This window comes from Oratosquilla oratoria, chromosome 11 (assembly GCF_046742065.1).
Source record: "Oratosquilla oratoria isolate Oo_2021 chromosome 11, ASM4674206v1, whole genome shotgun sequence".
Taxonomy (NCBI): Eukaryota; Metazoa; Arthropoda; class Malacostraca; order Stomatopoda; family Squillidae; genus Oratosquilla; species Oratosquilla oratoria.
In genome coordinates, this window is record NC_134787.1 from 69,768,868 (window position 1) to 69,788,187 (window position 19,320).

General features: G+C 39.2%; 1 protein-coding gene across 3 annotated transcripts in view; it reads right to left on the reverse strand.

Annotated features, from left to right (window-relative positions):
* LOC143029918 (uncharacterized) overlaps nt 1-19,320 on the reverse strand; it is a 41,859-nt gene that overhangs the window by 3,443 nt on the left and 19,096 nt on the right. For 2 of the 3 annotated variants that reach the window (XM_076193121.1, XM_076193123.1), the window contains exons 3-13: nt 14,406-14,469; nt 14,034-14,299; nt 13,852-13,946; nt 9,910-10,078; nt 9,511-9,678; nt 8,569-8,777; nt 8,260-8,467; nt 7,438-7,582; nt 7,139-7,295; nt 6,351-6,447; nt 2,809-2,949 (exon numbers count right to left, since the gene is read on the reverse strand). In XM_076193121.1, coding sequence (XP_076049236.1) covers nt 2,809-2,949; nt 6,351-6,447; nt 7,139-7,295; nt 7,438-7,582; nt 8,260-8,467; nt 8,569-8,777; nt 9,511-9,678; nt 9,910-10,078; nt 13,852-13,946; nt 14,034-14,299; nt 14,406-14,469 — 1,719 coding nt within the window. The remainder of the gene's footprint in view (nt 1-2,808; nt 2,950-6,350; nt 6,448-7,138; nt 7,296-7,437; nt 7,583-8,259; nt 8,468-8,568; nt 8,778-9,510; nt 9,679-9,909; nt 10,079-13,851; nt 13,947-14,033; nt 14,300-14,405; nt 14,470-19,320) is intronic. The other variant, XM_076193122.1, reaches the window with a different exon arrangement.

Sequence of the window (19,320 nt, forward strand, 5' to 3'; positions counted from 1 at the left end):
TTTTAGTCCATGGTCTATATCATTTATACTATGAATAGAAGCAGCCCAAGAACGGAACCCTGAGGAACTCCACTAGTAATATTTTTCCATCTAGAAATTTTTCCATTTAAAACAACTCTCTGTTTTCGACCATTCAACCAATTACTAGTCCAACTTAATAGGCTACCATTTATTCTGTGTAAAGCTAATTTAGTAAGTAGTCTTTTGTGTGGGACGGTATCAAAAGCTTTTGACACACCCCAAAGGGATTTCCCCCCCCCTTCTCTTTTTCTGCATGAGGGGATGGGGGGTTGGGGGTTACCAATTAAATAAAACAGTCTTGCTGCAGATGTACTGTGTCTTACTATATTGCTTCTGACCCAGTCCGTGTGTTAATCATCTCAGGCATTATTTGAAGATGGCTACTGCCAACAGCTTTAGCAGAGTAAATACCATTTGAGAATAAACCCTTCATTGAATGTATAATAATTTGTTTGTTGGAGTTTTTCCAGTACAGAGATAAAGAATACTATCTATATCTACATACCAAGGGCTTTTTCCCCCTCACAAGGGAGGTAGCCAAGTCAAAAAGCAAGTACTCACTCCCATCCATTTCACAACCCACCTCTCTTTCTTCCCTCTAATCTTAGCTCCTCCTAGATGATGGATCATCCCTGTGTCACGCCCATTGCCCTGGGTCAGAAGCAATGCAGCAAGACAGCACATCTACAGCAAGGCTGCTTCACTTAATCAACGATTCCCCCCTTTCCATCCTCTTATCCAGAAAAATAGAAGACAGGGAGAAGTCCCTTTGGGCTACTTCAAAATATCATTCATACATAACCACTCTCTACCCCCCATCCCCCACCCCCTCTCTTCCTTGAATCACAGTATCATCTATACAAAGCTATTCTCCACTCACCTCGGTCTTTTGTCTTCTCCCTTCCTTACTCACCAGACATTCCCCTCTTGCTCAACACCCCTTTCACCCCATCCATCTATCTCATCCTCGGTTGTCCCCTCAATTTTGCTCCCTCCACCTCTGCCTCCCACAGCTCTTTTAGTAATATTTTTTTTCACCCATTCTTTCTATGTGTCCAAACCTCCTTCCACTCCACCACACACTTACCTTCTCTCCCTCACCCTCTCTTCACTCCTGAAATCCTCCCAACTACACTCCCAAACTCAAACTTGCCCCTCCCTTTCAAATTAGTTTCACTCAATGCCAACACATCCATCTTTCTTTTCACAAACATACTGGCTATCTCTTCCCTTTTACTCCATTTTACTCTCATCCACACACATTGAAAGACACAAACCTTAGGGTACTGGTTGAAAAACTCCTCCCAGATCCTCTTATGCCTTTACTTTTTTTTTTTAGGGATGTCCTCTTTGGGGCTACAGGGAGAAGGATGCCTAGTCCTATCCTCGTCCCATTTTTGTCACTTTATACAACTCAAATGACTTGGTGCCAGTATTCTTTTCCCCCACCACAGGGTTCAGCAAAATGAGAAAATGAATATTTAGAGAAATGGTGCAGGACAGTAATAAGAGTGGGGAAACAGCATAACAGAGGGACAGTTGCAGTTGAATAAAGTATCATAATTTCTCTATGAATAGAGATTTCCTCAACCACAGACAAAATTATGTGTGGCTCTGGTCTGTAGGGGGCACCCCATATAGACCGTAAAGTATCAGCTGCATGCCACTTAGCAGCTTTTAACCCTACAATAACATGCAGCCAATACCCCAGACAGGGTTCTTGCTGGTTTGGCACATCGCTTCAATGTACATGGTTTGTCAGTGAATGGTTGGAGTTGAGGGATGTAGCTTCAGGAGGCTGATGTAGGGGGTAGTATGTAAATATTTGTAATGTTTTGTTTTCTTTATTTGTATTTACATACATACATACATATACCAAGGCTTTTTCCCCCTTACAAGGGAGGTAGCCAAAAAGGGAAAGGCATAAAAACACTCCCACCCATTTCATCCCTACATACATTCCACACCCCTCCCACCCTCCCTCTCATCTGAGCACCTCCTGGATGACGGGTCATCCCTGCACCCTGCCCACCGCCCTGGGTCAGAAGCAGTGTCGCAAGACACAGCACATCCACAGCAAGGCCGCTTCATTTAATCGGCGACCCCCCTCTCCGTCCCCCTTTGTATTTAGATTGAGATTATTTCTGTTGTGATGTCTGCAAGTATTTGTTTGGTTTCTTTTGTTGGGAAAGGGTATGCTGCTGTGTATTAGTGTTATGAGTCCACCTTTGTGTTAAGTGTTACCTTCCCTTAATGTAGTATAACCATAGAATGTAGGTAGTACAGATTGTGGTGTTACTTTTGTTTCTTGAATTAGAGCCATGTGCATGTTGTATTTATGTAGGAATTGGAGTAGTTCTTGAAGACAGACCATCAACCCTTTCCCCACTGACATCAACCCCATCAAAAAATGACATCCAAAAGAAGCAAGAACCACATTGGCATGCTTAAATTCAGGTCACCATCAGCACTATGAGTGTATCAGCACCTAGCCAAAGAATCAAACTGCCCCACATGAAACCAGCACACAAAGGACACTGAACATCTCTTACACCGTCCCACAATAGCTATTCCCAGACAACAGCCCAATATTTCTTCCTTGAGTGACTTATGGATCAGTCTGGTAGCCATTGCTGGTTACATGTGAGTTATGGGTCTCCTGCAAAAAGGCCTGGGGCAATGGACTGATTGAATGACTAATCTCTTGCTCCACTCCTCAAAATCACATATAGCCATTCTTCCACATACCTGCTAATCATAATTACTGGTGAGTAAATACATTCTTACCTCTTCTAACGTAGTGGTGTGCTGTGGGGCTTCCTGCTGTTGTGAAAGAGTCACAGCACCTCCAGTACCAGCCACACCTATTACATCCTCCTCCAGTCCTGATGCTGCTGTTGCAATAGCTAGTGGATCTAAAAGCTGTACCTGTTTATATAAGATTATATTCACTTGAAGTTTTATGAAATAGAATTTGGTTTCACTTTAACATTTTTAAAGACTTTTATGAAAGAACACTAGGATATTCCAGGCATCTTTCCAGAAGGATAAGGTAATTAATATATGTATATTTACATGTTATTGTGATAAATACACATAGAAGAAAGTGGTGGATGGAAGGGTGGTAGATAGGCCTTTAATGGACTATGTAGTGGTAACCAAGATAAGAGTAGGAAGAGTTTTGGATGTCAATGTTCTAAGGGGAGAGAAGGGGGAATATCAGATCCTTTTCTGGTGGAAGGTAAGTTGAGAGTGGAGGATAAATGGAGAAAGAGGAAAAGGACAGAAGGTAGGGAGGTGTTTAGAGTAAACTGTTTCAATGAGAAAGAAAAGGAGAAGGAGTACAAGAAGCTGAGAGAAGAGTGGGAGGGAGTGAAGGAAAGAGTAAAACTAGGAGTGGAGGAGGAATGGGGATGTTTCAAGGAAGGAGTCACAAAGTGTGCAAAGCTGGTGTGTGGAACAAGGAGGACAGGAGGAAATAGAAGGAAGGATAGTGAGTGGTGGGATTATGAAGCAAAGAAGGCTGTAGAAGAAAAGAAGCGAGCTCTCACAGATTGGTTACACAATAGGATGAATCATATGGGAGGTACAAAGAAAAGAGAGGAGAAGTATAGCATTAGATAAAGAAGGCAAAGGAGTGAGCAGATGTGAAATGGGATAAGAGTATGACAAAAGATTTTGAAAGTAATAAAAATATGTTTTGGAAGGACATTAAAAAAGGAAGTGGAGACGAATCAAGTAGATGGAGAGATGATAATGGAAGAGACAGCAGTAAGAGGAAGATGGGCAGATTATTTTAGGGAGTTGCTAAATGTGAAGGAGGATAGGGAGGGAAAGGTAGTTGCAGTGGGAAGTGCTAAGAAAATGACAGTGATGAATGAGGAAAATGGAGGAGAAATAAGGAAAGATGAGGTGAAAGCAGTTATTAAAATGATGAGAGCAGGTAAGGCACCTGGGTTAGATGGGTGTCATGTGGAGTGTCTAAAAAAGGGAGGTACAGCGATGGTGGGCTGGCTGGTAAGGTTGTTTAATGTTTGCCTAAAAGAGGGTAGAGTGCCAAGGGACTATAAGAGTGTGTGTATATTTCTGCTTTACAATGGAAAAAGGGACAAGTGTGAGTGCAATAATTTCATAGGGATCAGTTTGTTGAGTGTGGTTGGGAAGGCTTATGGGAGGGGTTCAATTGAGAGGATTAAGAGAGGAACAGAGGGAGTAATTGGTAAAGAACAGTGTGGGTTTGGGACAGGTAGGGGTTGCATGGATCAGATTTTTGTGGTAAGACAGATACATGAGAAAGTTTTAAGGAAAGGCAAGGATGGTTTTTGGGCCTTTATGGTTTTGGAAAAGGCTTATGACAGGGTAGACAGGAAGGCACTGTGGGAGGTATTGCAGATATATGGGATAGGAGGAAAGCTGTTAAAAGCAGTCAAGAGTTTTTATGAGAATAATACAGCCTGTCTTAGAATTAGAAATGGAGAGAGGGAGTGGTTTGAGGTAAAGATGGGACTTCACCAGGGAAGCATTATGTTGCCTTGGCTGTTCAATTTATATATGGATGGGGTGGTACTAGAGGTAAATACAAGGGTAATGGGTCAGGGATTGGAGATGGTTAAAGAAAATGGAGAAGAGTGGAAGATAAGCCAGTTGTTTACTGATGACACTGCACTTGTGGTAGATTCAGAGGAGGGATTAAGGAAGTCAGTGACAGAGTTTGGGAAGGTGTGTGAAAGAAGGAAGTTGAAGATAAATATGAGTAAAAGTAAGGTGATGAGATGTACAAGGGAAGAGGATGGTAGAAAATTGGAAGTGAATATTAAAGGAGAGAGACTGGAGGAAGTGGATAGTTTTAGATACTTGGGTGTGAGTGTGGCAGGAAAGGGAGGAGTGGAGGTGGAGGTAGAATGTAGATTGAGAAAAGCATGTAAATGCCTTGAGAGATCAAAAAGTCTAATGAAAAATAGACATTTGGGTAGTGATGTTAAGAGGAGATTGTATGAAGGGGTGATTGTGCCAACAGCACTGTATGGGCCAGAAACATGGAACATAAGTGAGGAAGAGAGGAAGAGTTTTAATGTGTTCAAGATGAGATGCCTGAGAAGTATGGTAGGGGTTACTAGGTTGGATAGAGTGAGAAAGAAGGAGGTGAGGAGGAGAATGGGGATAGAAAGGGAGTTGGGAGTTAGGGTGGATGAAGAGTGTTGGGATGGTTTGGACACATGGAAAGAATGAGTTAAGAAAGATTAGTAAAAGATATGTGGAAGGCAGAGGTGGATGGAGTGAACATGAGAAAGTGACCAAGGATGAGATGGATGGACAGGGTAAAAGGGGCACTGAGAAAGAGGGGAATGTTTATTGAGGAAAGAAAGGAGAAGACAGAAGATAGGGGTGAGTGGAGAATGATTGTGTATGGATGATGCTGTGATGCATGGAAGGGAGTGGGTGGGGGATGGGGGGTGAGAGAGAATGTGTGAATGATATTCTGATGCAGACCAAACGGATATTTCCCTGTCTTCTCTTTCTGCATAAGAGGATGGAGAGTGGGGGGTCACCAATTAAATGAAGCAACCTTGCTGTGGATGTGCTGTGTCTTGCTGACCCAGGGCAATGGACAAAATACAGGAATGACCCATCATCCAGGAGGAGCCAAGAGGGAGGGAGGGAGGGGTGGTGAATGGGAGTAGAGTATGTGGGGATGAAATGGGTGGGAGTGGATTCATGCCTTTGACTTTAGCTACCTCCCTTGTAAGGGGAAAAAAGGCATTGGTATGTATGTATTGTGATAGGAGGAATACAATACTATCATTTTCCAATCCAAACTGATATATATATATATATATATATATATATATATATATATATATATATATATATATATATATATATATATATATATATATATATATATATATATATATATATATGAAATATAGTAAAGAGAAGAAGTGAAAGAGAGAGATTTCTTTATCTGTGTTTAGATTGAGATAAAAAAAGAAAAAAAAAAGTAGTTCACAGAGGAATTATACTGCAAAAACAGTGTGTGGGGTGAGGATGATGGATGAAAACACAAGGAAGGGTAGTGAATCAGTAAATGAAGAGGTGAGTGCAGAAGTGGCAGTAAATATATTTGTACATGAGGAATGCTTGCAATGAAGAGATAATCATTTAGTATTTCCCATGTGTACACTTATATCCTTGTGGATAACATTGGAGTGAAGAAGTAAAGTCATAGGGTTAAAAAAGAAGAAATTTATGAAGGGTAACAGAAAAATTGGGCATCAACAAATCTATTTCTCCAAGTCTTCCCATAATGACTAATAGGATTAACTAACCTGAGTAAGATTCCCTGTATTTCCTGAGTCAACTGATGATGTTACAGGTGCTACAACTGTCACTGCAACTTTATCACATACTTTATCATGGGCTTTTCTGAAACCACAAGAAATATTTTGAATTGCATTCATCCATATACCAAGAGCTTTCCCCTTTTATACATACATACATATACCAAAGGCTTTTTCCCCCTTACAAGGAAGGTAGCCAAAAAACAAAGGCATAAAATATACTCCCACCCATTCCATCTCCACATACTCCACTCCCATACACCCCTGTCCCTTCCTCTTATCTTGGCACCTCCTGGATGATGGGTCATCCCTGCAACTCGCCCACTGTCAGAAGCAATGTCGCAAGACACAGCATATCAATAGCAAGACTACTTCATTAAATCAGTGACCCCCCCTCTCCGTCCCCTCATGCAGAAATGGAGGAAGACAGGGAGAAATTCTTTCAGGCTGCATCAATTTATTTTCCCCACATACTCCCTCACCCCCATCCCCTACCCACTTCCTTTCATACACTTGATTGATTTTCAGTTTACATCTACAAATCAAAATATCTTGCTGCTCTGCTTTAATACCTCAACAGAGCACAAGATAAAACACAATAATGTGTCCTTTCATTAGTAAAACTACTATAAATTTTGCACACATCTGATCCATATTCAATCTGTACCCACATATCACAGCATACCAGACTGCTTTACTTTGATATTTCAATGAAATGCATGAAAGGCATGAAATTATTCTCTCATCCACAAAACTGATTGAAATAAAACACTTACTTGACATGCTGCTTAAGGTCCCATGAACCTGCATATGTCTTAGGACAAAACTGACATCGATACCTTCTGTCACCTCGATGTCTACTCACATGCTCATCCAATTTACTTTTACTAACAAAACCTCTCCCACATAATTGACAGAGGTATGGTCGTTCACCTGTCACAAAAGTAGTCATACTGGTATTCAAACTTTTCTTAGTTAAATTAATATAATCTTACAACTCGGTAAATATCTATGATATCAATGTGTAATTATGCATGTGAACCACCAAATCAATTTATATGTTTGTAATATTTACCAGTGTGAATTCTTTCATGGTACTTCAGTTTTTCTTTCCTCTTAAACTTCTTATCACAGAAGCCACACTTGAATTTTTTAACATCACTATGAATTTCCATGTGAGTTGTTAGACTATTCTGAGTCATGAATTTGTTGCCACACATCTTAGGAAGAAAAGATGAAATGTAAGTATAAAGAATAAATATATGCACTATATTTCTCTCTTGTAATATTAAAGAGTAGTTGTCATATGGCAGCATGGGGCAACTCTCCTATAAAAGTGCAGTGAACTTAAAAGGCCCCTACAGGGTACTATCATAAACAAATATAGCCTGGTCTATACATAAGGGCTAAAATCCAGCTCTAATGGTAATATCAAGATAGACTGCTTAGTGATATCTGATAAAAAAAAAATATATATATATATATATACTGTATATATATATATAACTACTTGTACATTACCTTCTTTACATTTATCTACAGCATATTTTTGCAACAGTACATAAATGGGGTACGGGAACATATCCAGTGGATATGTTAAGGGCCAAATGTAAAAGAAAAGGAAGGAGATGAAGAAGAAGAAGAAGATGAAGAAGAAGAAGAAGAAGAAGAAGAAGAAGAAGAAGAAGAAGAAGAAGAAGAAGAAGAAGAAGAAGAAGAAGAAGAAGAAGAAGAAGAAGAAGAAGAAGAAGAAGAAGAAGAAGAAGAAGAAGAAGAAGAAGAAGAAGAAGAAGAAGAAGAGGAGGACAATGAAGAAGATGAAAAAGAAGAAGAAAAAGAAGATGGGGAAGAAAAAACGGAAGAAAAATTAAATAATATAAGCAACCAATTTGCTTACCTGACAAACAAACTTTTTATCAAGCCCGTGCATTCTGATCTTGTGATTTGTAAGATAAATTCTTCTGATAAATTTTTTTGGACAAACATCACATTTAAAAGGTCCTTGTGCAGTTCCAGACTCATGCCAATTTATTGCATGTTTCTGAAGGGATGTTCTTAACTTGAAACATTTTCCACACTCCTCACATACGAAGCTCTTTTCATCCCTGAAACAAATAACTGTAACCTCAGACTACACTCTACAAATATACACAAAAAATAATCAAGTTCATAGGCAACGCATAAAACCAAAGAAATAATGACTTGCCTGTGCACCTTCTTTTTATGATAATTCAGGTCCTTTTTTGAATTGAAAACCTGAGAACAAACTTGGCATGGGTATGGGCCTGGCAAACACCTGGGTAAATGGTAAGTGATCCGCTTAAAGGTCCGGTACTCTTCATGGCAGAGCTCACAAACAAATTTCCGTAGTTTATGCAGCTTCAATACATTGGTGAAAAGGTTGCTACAAGATGACTGTAATTAATAAAACCAAGAGTTAATGTAAGATTCACAGTAAGACCAAGACATTCAATTTTGACAGCTCATTGATCCCAGTGGGGTGTCAAAATACTAAAGTGTATGGTCAAATACTATAAAACAGAATAAGGGAAAGTCCAGCACTGCACCCATAAAAATTAGTTTATTTCCTGTGGAGAGAAAGATCTTACAAGAGCATCCATGACTTGCCCTGGCTATGTGACCTTCTGCGACTCTTCCTGCATCCTTCCCCATCTTACCCACACATCCCTCCCCATTCTGGAACTTTTACAATTTGTATTCTTTGTCTTTGTACTCTTTGTACTTGAAAAAGCTCCAGTATGCAAAATGTTGTGCATTTAATAAAGGATTTGTGTTCAAATAGTGTTTACTATGCCAAAACTATTCACAATTGCCATGTTCAAACACAGCCCAGGATGGTTAGAGAACGGACTGTTGGATGACATGGGTTTTGAAATCACTGCTATGAGTCATATCACTAGTCTAACCTGCAGTAAGTTGTGAAATGTGTATCTCAAATAAACATCCTTTAATTGCAGCCCACATTAAGATAAAAATATGTAAGTAAAATTCATGTAACTCAAGAGTTAACTTTACTTAAAAAAATAAACTATTGGCTCTATAGCATTTAATTTTATTGTATTTTATACCTTCACCATATTTGCTATAACTGATTTGTAGTAAATAGAAAAATAAATGTCTATCTTACCGGACCACCATCTTCAGAGGGAAGCCTGCAACCATGGGCTTTGAAATGTTGAAGAGTAGAGCATGTGACATTACATATTTTACAACAGTATACTGGCAAACTATTTATTACACCATCACTTGCTACATCACTCCCAATTTGATCTGAGTTCTCCTCTTCTTCATGTTCCTGTACCAAATAAGAAAGTCTTATAATTAATATTCACACCAATACATTTGCATTAGTACTTCAACAAATCAATATGGACAAGAAGAGAAGACTTCCTCTCCACTAAATTTACTCTTCACTAGATTAAAAAGTAGACTAAACTTTGTTTGAGTGCTTTCATTTAACTACCCACTTATAAGGGGAAAAGGATCTTTTGCATACATAAACTAAACTGTACGAATGTTTTCCTACCTTGCTGTAATGTATGGCAAGGTATTTGAGTTTTGTAAAGACTCTATCACATTTGTCACATGAATATTTCTTGCTTACAGCACCCCCTGTGCTAGTCTTCTTATTAGAACATGCATTTCCTTTATTTCTACTTATTCTACTGGACCTTCTTTGTGGTTTAGATGTAGCCCTAAAATAAGATAATGAAAAAGATCAGTGAAATAACATACCTTACACATACATACATATACCAAAGGCTTTTTTCCCTTTACAAGGGGGGTAGAAAAAAAAGGAATAAAATCCACTTCCACCTATTCCATCACCACATACTCCACTCCTCCCTCCCTTTTATCTTGGTTCCTCCTGGATGATGGGTCATCCCTGCATTTTGCCCACTGCCCTGGGTCAGAAGCAATGTAGAGCAAGACACAGCACATCCACAACAATGATGCTTAATTTAATTGGTGTTCCCCCCCCTCTCTGTCACCTCATGCACAAAAAAAGAAGACAGGAAGAAATCCCTTCTGGCTCCATCAAAATATCATTCACACATACTCCCTCACCCCCCATACCCATCCCCTACCCCAACTCCCTTCCATGCATCACAGCATCATCCATACACAATCATTCTCTACTTACCCCTATCTTGTCTTCTCCCTTCCTCAACAGACATTCCCTTCTTTCCCAATGCCCCTTTTACCCGGTCCATCCATCTCATCCTTGGTTGCCCCCTCACATCCATTCCTTCCATCTCTACATTCTACACCTCTATTACTAACCTTTCTTCACTCATTCTTTTCATGTGTCCAAACCATCCCAATAATCTTTCATCAACCCAATCTCCCAACTCCCTTTCTATCCCTGCTCTCCTCCTCACTTTTCATTCCTCACTCTATCCAGCCTAGTAACCTCTACCATACTTCTCAGACATTTGATCTCAAACACATTCAAACTCGTCCTCTCTTATTTTCCATGTTTCTGCCCCATACAGTGCTGTTGGCACAATCACTCCTTCATACAACCTCCTCTTAGCATCCATTCCCAAATGTTTATTTCTCATTACACTTTTTAATCACCCAAGGCATGTACTTGCTTCTTTCAATCTACATTCTACCTCCACCCCCACTCCTCCCTTTCCTGCCACATTTGCACCCATGTATCTAAAGCTATCTACTTCCTCCGGTCTCTCTCCCTTAATGATCACTTCCAATTTGCTGCCACATTCTCCCCTTGTATTCAACTTCTTTTTTTCACACACCTTCCCAAACTCTCACTAACTTCTTTAATCCCTCCTCTGATCCTGTCACAAGTGCAGGGATATCAGCAAAAAACAACTGTCTTATCTCCTACTTTTCTCCATTTTCCTTTACCATCTCCAATCCCTGGCCTATTACCCTTGCATTTACCTCTTGCACCACCCCATCCATATATAAATTGAACAGTCAAGGTGACTTAATGCATCTCTGGCAAAGTCCCACCTTTACCTCAAACCATTCACTCTCTCCATTTCTAATTCTAACAAAAGCTCTACTACTCTCATAAAAACTCTTGAATCCTCTTAACAGTTTTCCTCCTATCCCATGTATCTGCAATAACTCCCACAGTGCCTCCCTGTCTATCCTGTCATAAGCCTTTTCCAAGTCCATTAAGGCCCAAAAAACATCCTTACCTTTTCCTACAGCTTTCTCATATGTTTGCCTTAGCACAAAAACCTAATCCATGCAACCCCTATCCTAAAACCACACTAATCCTCATCTATTACTCCCTCTGTTTCTCTCCTAATTCTCTCAATAAAAACCTACCCATAAGCCTTTCTAACTACATTCAACAAACTGACCCCTCTGGAACTGCTACACTCACATTTGTCCCCTTTTCCCTTATAAAGTGGAACTATACATGCAGTCCTCCATTCCTCCAGCACTCTACCCTCTTTTAGAAAAACATTAAATAACATCACCAGCCAGTCCACCATCAATGTACCTCACTTCTTAGACACTCCACATGACATCCATCTAATCCAGGTGCCTTACCTGCTCTCATCATTTTAATAACTGCTTTCACCTCATCTTTCCTTATTTCTCCTCCATTTTCCTCATTCATCACTGTCATTTTCTTAGCGCTTCCCACTGCAACTACCTTTCCCTCCCTATCCTCCTTCACATTTAGCATCTCCCATCTTCCTCTTACTGCCCTCTCTTCCATTATCATTTCTCCATCTAGACCTTTTACCTTTTCTTCTCTACTTGATTTGCCTCCTCTTCCTCTCTTAATTTCCTTCCAAAACATATTTTTATTACTTTCAAAATTTTCTGTCATACTCTTACCCCATTTCACATTTGCTCTCCTCTTTGCCTCCTTTATCTTATGCCTTACTTCTCTTCTCTTTTTTTGTACCTTTTACATGATTCCCTCATCATATTTTGCAGCTAAACTGTGAATGCTTGATTCTTCTCTTGTACAAGCTTCTTTGCTTCCTCATCCCACCACTCATTACCCTTCCTTCTATTTCCTCCCGTCCTCCTTGTTCCACACACTAACTTTGCATACTTTGTGGCTCCCTCCATGAACCATCCCTATTCCTCCTCTACTCCCTCCCATTCCTCTCTCAGCTTCTTCTTGTACTCCTCATTTTCTTTCTCATTTAAGCTGTTTACTCTAAGTACCTCCCTACCTTCTGTCCTTTTCCTCTTTCTCCATCTATCCTCCACTCTCAAGTTACCTTCCAACAAAAAATTATCTGATATCTCCCAACTCTCTCCCCTTAGAACATCCATATCCAAAACTCTTCCTACTCTTCTCCTGGTTACCACTATGTAGTCCATTAAAGCCCTATCTACCACCCTTCTATCCACCACCCTCTCCCATGTGTACTTATGCTAGACTTTCTTCCTAAACATTGTATTTGCTATCATCAACTCTCTAGACATCTCCATCATCAACTCTACTTCGATTTCTTCCTGGAACTCCACACTTACCGAACACTCCACCTATTGGTTCATTTCTTACCCTAGCATTAAGATCTCCCAATACTACTACACTGACATTTTTCCCTAAACCCTCTATGCACTTATTTAAATCTATCCAAAAAGCCTCACTTTCCTCTACACTCTTCTCACTACCAGTCCCATATATATTTACAAAACCCACATCTCCCTTCCCAGTTTCATCTTCATCCACATTTACTTTGAAGAAACCTCCTTCCATTCCACCACACATTTACCTATCTTTTCACTTACTAGTATAGCCACCCCTTCTCTCCCTCATCCTCTCTTTACTCCTGACACCCTCCCAACTACACTCCCAAACTCAAACTCGCCCCTCCCTTTGAATTTAGTTTATCTCAATGCCAACACAACCATTTTTCTTCTCACAAACATAATGCTTATCTCTTCCCTTTTACTCTCATCTGTACCACATCCACACACATTAAAACACCCAAACCTTAGGGATCTGATTGGAAAATTCCTGCCAGACCCTCTTATGCCTTTGCTTTTTTTAGGAATGTCCCATTTGGGGCTACAGAGAGTAGGATGCCTAGTCCTATCCCTGTCCTGTTTTTGTAGCCTTTTACTACTCAAGTGGGAACACTCAGTGGCAGTATTCTTCTCTCCACCACAGGGTTTGGTGAAAAAAGGAAATGAATATTCAGAGTTGTGGTACAGGACAGTAACAAGAGTGGGGGGACAGCATAACAGAGGGACAGTTGCAGTATAATAAAGTACCATAATTTCTCTACAAATATAGATTTCCTCTATCACAGACAAAATGATGTGTAGCTTTGGTCCATAGGGTGCCCCATATAGACCCTAAAGTATCAGCTGCATGCTATTGAGCAATTTTAACTCCACAATAACATGCAGCCAATACCCCAAATGGGTTATTCATTAATGAATCATTAGATATTCATAAAATTTTACAATCTAATTCTATAAGATCAAAACTATCTGAATTAGTTTTACATACCTTTTCTGACAATGTGGACATAAGCCATCACCTGAGACATTTTCTTTCTGTGATAATATTGCCTCCTCAGATTCTGGATGAAACTCATTACCACACTAATTGGGGAAAAATGAAAGTACATAATTAGGAATCCATGATGAATTCTATTTCAAGTATACAACAAAGAGGAAGTCAAAACCCACCTGAGTGCAAGTAGTCAATTCTAAGGTATCTTTGGTTTTGATATTGACTCCTGCTCCTGTTGAAGTATAAACATAAGTCTCATCTGTTTCATTATTAAGACATGGCTTTTCCTGTGGCACTTCAATGGGAATTACTGGAAGAGGAGGCATTGAAGTAAAACTAGGATTGTCTTGGGAGTATTGCACAGCAGTAATTTCCATTTTAAGATCAACATTTTCAGAATTCCCAAATGCCAAACCCGATGACTCTTGAGATAGTTCTTCTTCTGAAATCAGAAAAAAATTATTATAAAACAAATTCTTTCCTATAACATATTAGAATTCTCAACAGTACTGGTTTATATAATAATATTAAATTGTTTAGAAACTTACCTGATTCATGATGGTGGAGAGTACTGACCTTGCTTGTAAACTCTGAATGTTTTTCTATGATAGCCTGAAGCATGGATATAAAATGGTCATAATAAATCCAAGTATAAAAATGTTATTATACAATAATACATGTAATTCAAAATATAACGAAATTACTATGCTCCTGTATTGCCATTCAACCACTCCCATACTCAGCCTTGGAAGGGTGAAGGGGGAAGGAGGGAAGGTAAGGATCTGCAACATTCAGTGGGGGATGGAAAGCCTCTCACAGACAAGCAGAATGGACATGCAACATGGCAGAGGAGGATAATGAAGCTGCTGGAAGTTTCTTACTTTTATGTGTAACATCACCACAATGTTACTGCGACTAAGTCACCCACCTGTGCTATCACTTGGTAGCTGGGTTAACTATCAACACTTACACCCAAGACCACACCACTCTCATAGACAGCTGATATTCACCCAACATAGCACAATTATAAAATATCACCACACTGTCACAGATTATCAGATTATTCTTCACAGTCTTTCTCCTACTCAATCTGGGGGAATTGTGACTCCCTTCCAGCTTCAGTCCATTGGCTCATTCACTCTGTGAGCACTGACACTGTTGCTACACAGCTTGAAGCATCTGACAAAAACTACAAAACTGCCTACTGTACCCTCCTTTGTGGGCTAGGTAAATTAGATAAATACACCCATAGAAACCCTGATGTCCAAAACTACAATATGCAGCAGTAGTATGGTGTCCACACACATACTCTTAATATATACTACAATTAGGTAGTTACATCCTTTTCATACTAAATATGGATGGAATAGTGTATACATGGAACAATCATGGTTACATCCCCTGATCCAGCTTTACATTCATTTCAGTACTTGATATTTACTCTTAGCCTGGGATGGACCCCCCTTTATTGTCCTACACTTGCTGCTACAGCTGTAGAATAATGTAGTATATCATTAATGGTACTACACTGATCTGGTACTCACTCATACTGTTTTGGTACCTTTTTAGCAATATTTTGTTGTTCCTGATGTATAATGCAATGTTCATTATTGTGATGGTGCTCAAGTTTTGGTCTCAACATCCTAGGTGTTATGAACATTTTAGCAGTATTAGCTAATCTATAATAATGTTTATGTGTCATATGTTACCTAGTTGTATTTACCTAGTTGTATTTTATGGGACGGGAGCTATGCTTGTTGTGACCCGTTTTCGTATCTCTCCACATCCAGTTTATTCTTGAACTCGTGTATAGTTCTGGCATTCACTGTTTAGCGATCTGCAATCTTCTTCTGTTTTCACTCTCGAGTACTTTGGCATCGTTGGCAAAAAAATTTATGTAACAATTTACTCCTTGTAAATTGTAGCGACTCTGCAATCTTCTTCTGTTTTCACTCTTGAGTACTTTGGCATCGTTGGCAAAAAAATTTATGTAACAATTTACTCCTTCGTCCATATCACTTATGTATATGGCAAACATTAAAGGAGCCAAAACAGAGCCTTGTGGGACACCACTTTTTACATCCTCCCATTTTGAACTTTTGTCTCTAAGTACCACTCTCATTCTTCTCCCAGTTAAGAAGTCCTTCACCCATTCCAATAGTTTACCTTGAATTCCTCCTATTTTTTCAATTTTACTTATTAATTTTTCATGTGGTACCTTGTCAAAAGCTTTCTCCAAATCCACAACTGCCATGACTGTCTCTGGTGTGTTTTGGTACCTTGTGATAGTGCTCAAGTTTTGGTTTCAATATCCTACATGTTATGAACATTTTAGTAGTACTAGCAAATCTATAATAATGTTTATGTGTCATATATGTACTGATTGGTATTACTCATGACTGTCTCTGGTCCCCTTAGCCCCTATGTATGTTGTCTGTGTAACTTAGCGTAGAAAATCAGTCTAATAAGGACCACAATGGAAATAAGCTTACATGCTTTTTTGTGTTATCCTCGGCAATTGTAATTGTTATTTCAAACTATGTGTTCTTTTTATTATCTACACTTCATGTATATTGATGCAATGCCAAATAAACTTACTCAATCATCAGATATGCCCTACTACTCACATGAGAACTTTAAAATGCTTCGTAACTTTCCTCAATTTGATATACTGTACAGGGATTTCTCGATTTATGCATGTTTAGAATATGTGATTTTGGAATAAAATGAGGTAAAAAACCTAGTAATTTTTTCACATTACACAGATTTTTTAGAATAACGTGATGTTAAAAAAAAAGTTGCACAGCTGGTTTAACTCCATGATGCAGCCACCAGATATCACCTGGTGTCCCCATGTGTACTGTCAACACGCTGTCCCTTCGCGTGGTGCTTCAAACTCATTGTTACCTGCGCACCATTAGTGTTACCGTCTCTCTCCACTCTCCTCTCTCAGTACCTTACTGCAGTTTTTACCATGTGGAGAGAAGCACTGCAGTTACCAGAGGAGTGATGGGCAAAATAGCCTGCTATGAATGTTGCCGAAGGAAAAGCAGCAAAAAAAGAAATAACAAACAATCTGTAACAGCATTCTTGCATGAGTGTGAGACAGAGGTGGAGTCAGAGGCAGGACAGTCCAGTAAGCGAGAGGCCGAGGTGGAGTTAAAGGCAGAGCTACCCACTGACTGATACAATATGAAGCTACGTAATGGTACAGCTTAACATAAACATGTACAAGCAAGCTATAGTAAAACTTAACTTCTTCTTTATAAGTTTGTTTGATATCCCACAACTCATATCCTTCAACTTAATGTCACCTGAATGCAATACTTCAGGCTTGGTATGTACTATATAGTTTAGTTCAGTAATCATTTTCACTTTATCCGATTTCTATATTACGCGATCCCTTCAGGAACATATCCCTCACATAAATCGAGAAATCCCTGTATTTGTAAGATGCTCCAGAAAGTCTTCATATCAACCCACACACACACACACACTCATCGAAGCAACACCGCTCGTCGTCGCTGTCGTCGCGCGACCAAGAAGAAGAGGATTTACGACGAAAAAGGAAAACCTGGTTTGTACTGTAGGGGTGGGGAGTGAACGTGAGTGCCCGAAATGGTATCTATGCAGTGCTAGTTAATTGTGTTAACTCGAAATTAGCAAAAATGAATGAAAACGACTCGAAAGCCAGTTGCGAATCAGAGCCATCTGGCGGCAATCCACTGAACCGCGATGTAAACAATCAAAAAAACACGTGTTATGACAATGATTTCTTAGGGTTTGGTAAGTACGAAAGAAAGAACTTAAGTAGATTATTAGAGATAGAGAGAGAGATGAGCAAAAATAGGACTCGGTGGGAAAATGAAATCATGGACTTAAGAAAAGAGGTCATTGGTTTAATTGATTGTTTATCTAAGACTAACCATGAAATTTCTGACCTGAAAAAAGCTAACTTGGATCTTACAAACGAAATTAAAGAAATGAAAAGAGACATAAATGAACTGAAGAATGATAATGAAAAGAAGAAAACTAATGATAATAATAGCGAAAATCTAAAGCAGGAAGTGAACAACAAATTACAAGAATTGACACAAAAGATCGAAGAAAACTTAGGTGGGGACAGTATCCAGGAAATTAAGAAGTGGAAAGAAAATATTGAAAATAAAGAAATTGCTTTCAAAGAAATAGTCAAGCAGCAAATGCAAGATAATGCAAAAGACAATCATTCAAGTGATTAACGAAAAAGCAAATTGGGTCAGGGACACAGTAGATAGGAAGAAATGTATTGTGGTTTATGGGCTTAAAGAAAAACAAGGATTGGCGAGGTACATGAGAGAAAAAGAAGAAAAAGAGACAGCAGTAGAAATCCTTAATGAAATTCAGGGGGGAGATAGTGATTCAGGCACAGACTTAGAAGAGACTTACAGAATTGGTCGCTATACTAAGGATAGGAATCGACCTCTAAAGATAAAACTAAGGTCACAAGTGGTAGTAGAAGAACATATTTGAAAAAGTAGGTAACTTGGCAAAGAGTGAAAAATACAATAAGATATGGATAAAAAGAGAAATGAGTACCGAGGAATTAGAAAAAGAAAGGGCGCTAAGAGAAGAAGCAAAGGAAAAAAACTTGAAAAGATCGGAGACAGAATGCAAAGAATTCCAGTGGAGAGTAATAGACTTGAGATTAAGACAATGGCGCTTCAAAACGAACAAAACAAGGGAAGAAGAAACCAGGGAGAAGGAAGAAAATTAAAAGTGGCCTATACCAACATTGACGGACTAATTTCGGGACTGAACGAACTCAATGATTATCTGTTAGAAGCAAAACCAGACATAATGGGAATTGTAGAGACTAAACTAAGAGGTGAAATACCATCCACTGTTATCGGACAAGGTTTATACAACTACTGGATAAAAAACAGGGACAAGAAACAGGGAGGGGGAATCATGTTCTTGGCCAAGAAAGACCTAAAGGTGACAAAAATTGCAGAGGGCAAAGGTAATGCTGAATTGATCATGATAAAAGTCGAAGGCAAGAATATGAAAAGTAGAAAGTTTGTGGTGACTTATGTGCCTCCAAAAACAAGCGCTTGGAAAGAAATTGAACATACAAAAATGCTAGATGACACAAGAAAATCACTCAATGAGATACTAATGGGTAAGGGTAAGCTGGTAGTTATGGGGGACTTCAATTGCAAAGAAATTTGTTGGGACAGCATGACAGTGCAAGGAGGAGATGACTCGTGGGGCAATGTACTGCTAGATATGACCATGGAGTACACAATGACCCAATGGGTCCGTGAAAACACAAGGTACAGAAATAATGAAGAGCCATCGAAACTAGATCTAATATTTACAACAGAGCCTGAAATAGTGCATAAAGTCCAGTATGAGACACCAATTGGAAAGAGTGACCATGTACTTATCGAAACTATACTAAAGGAAGAAATAGACATAGAG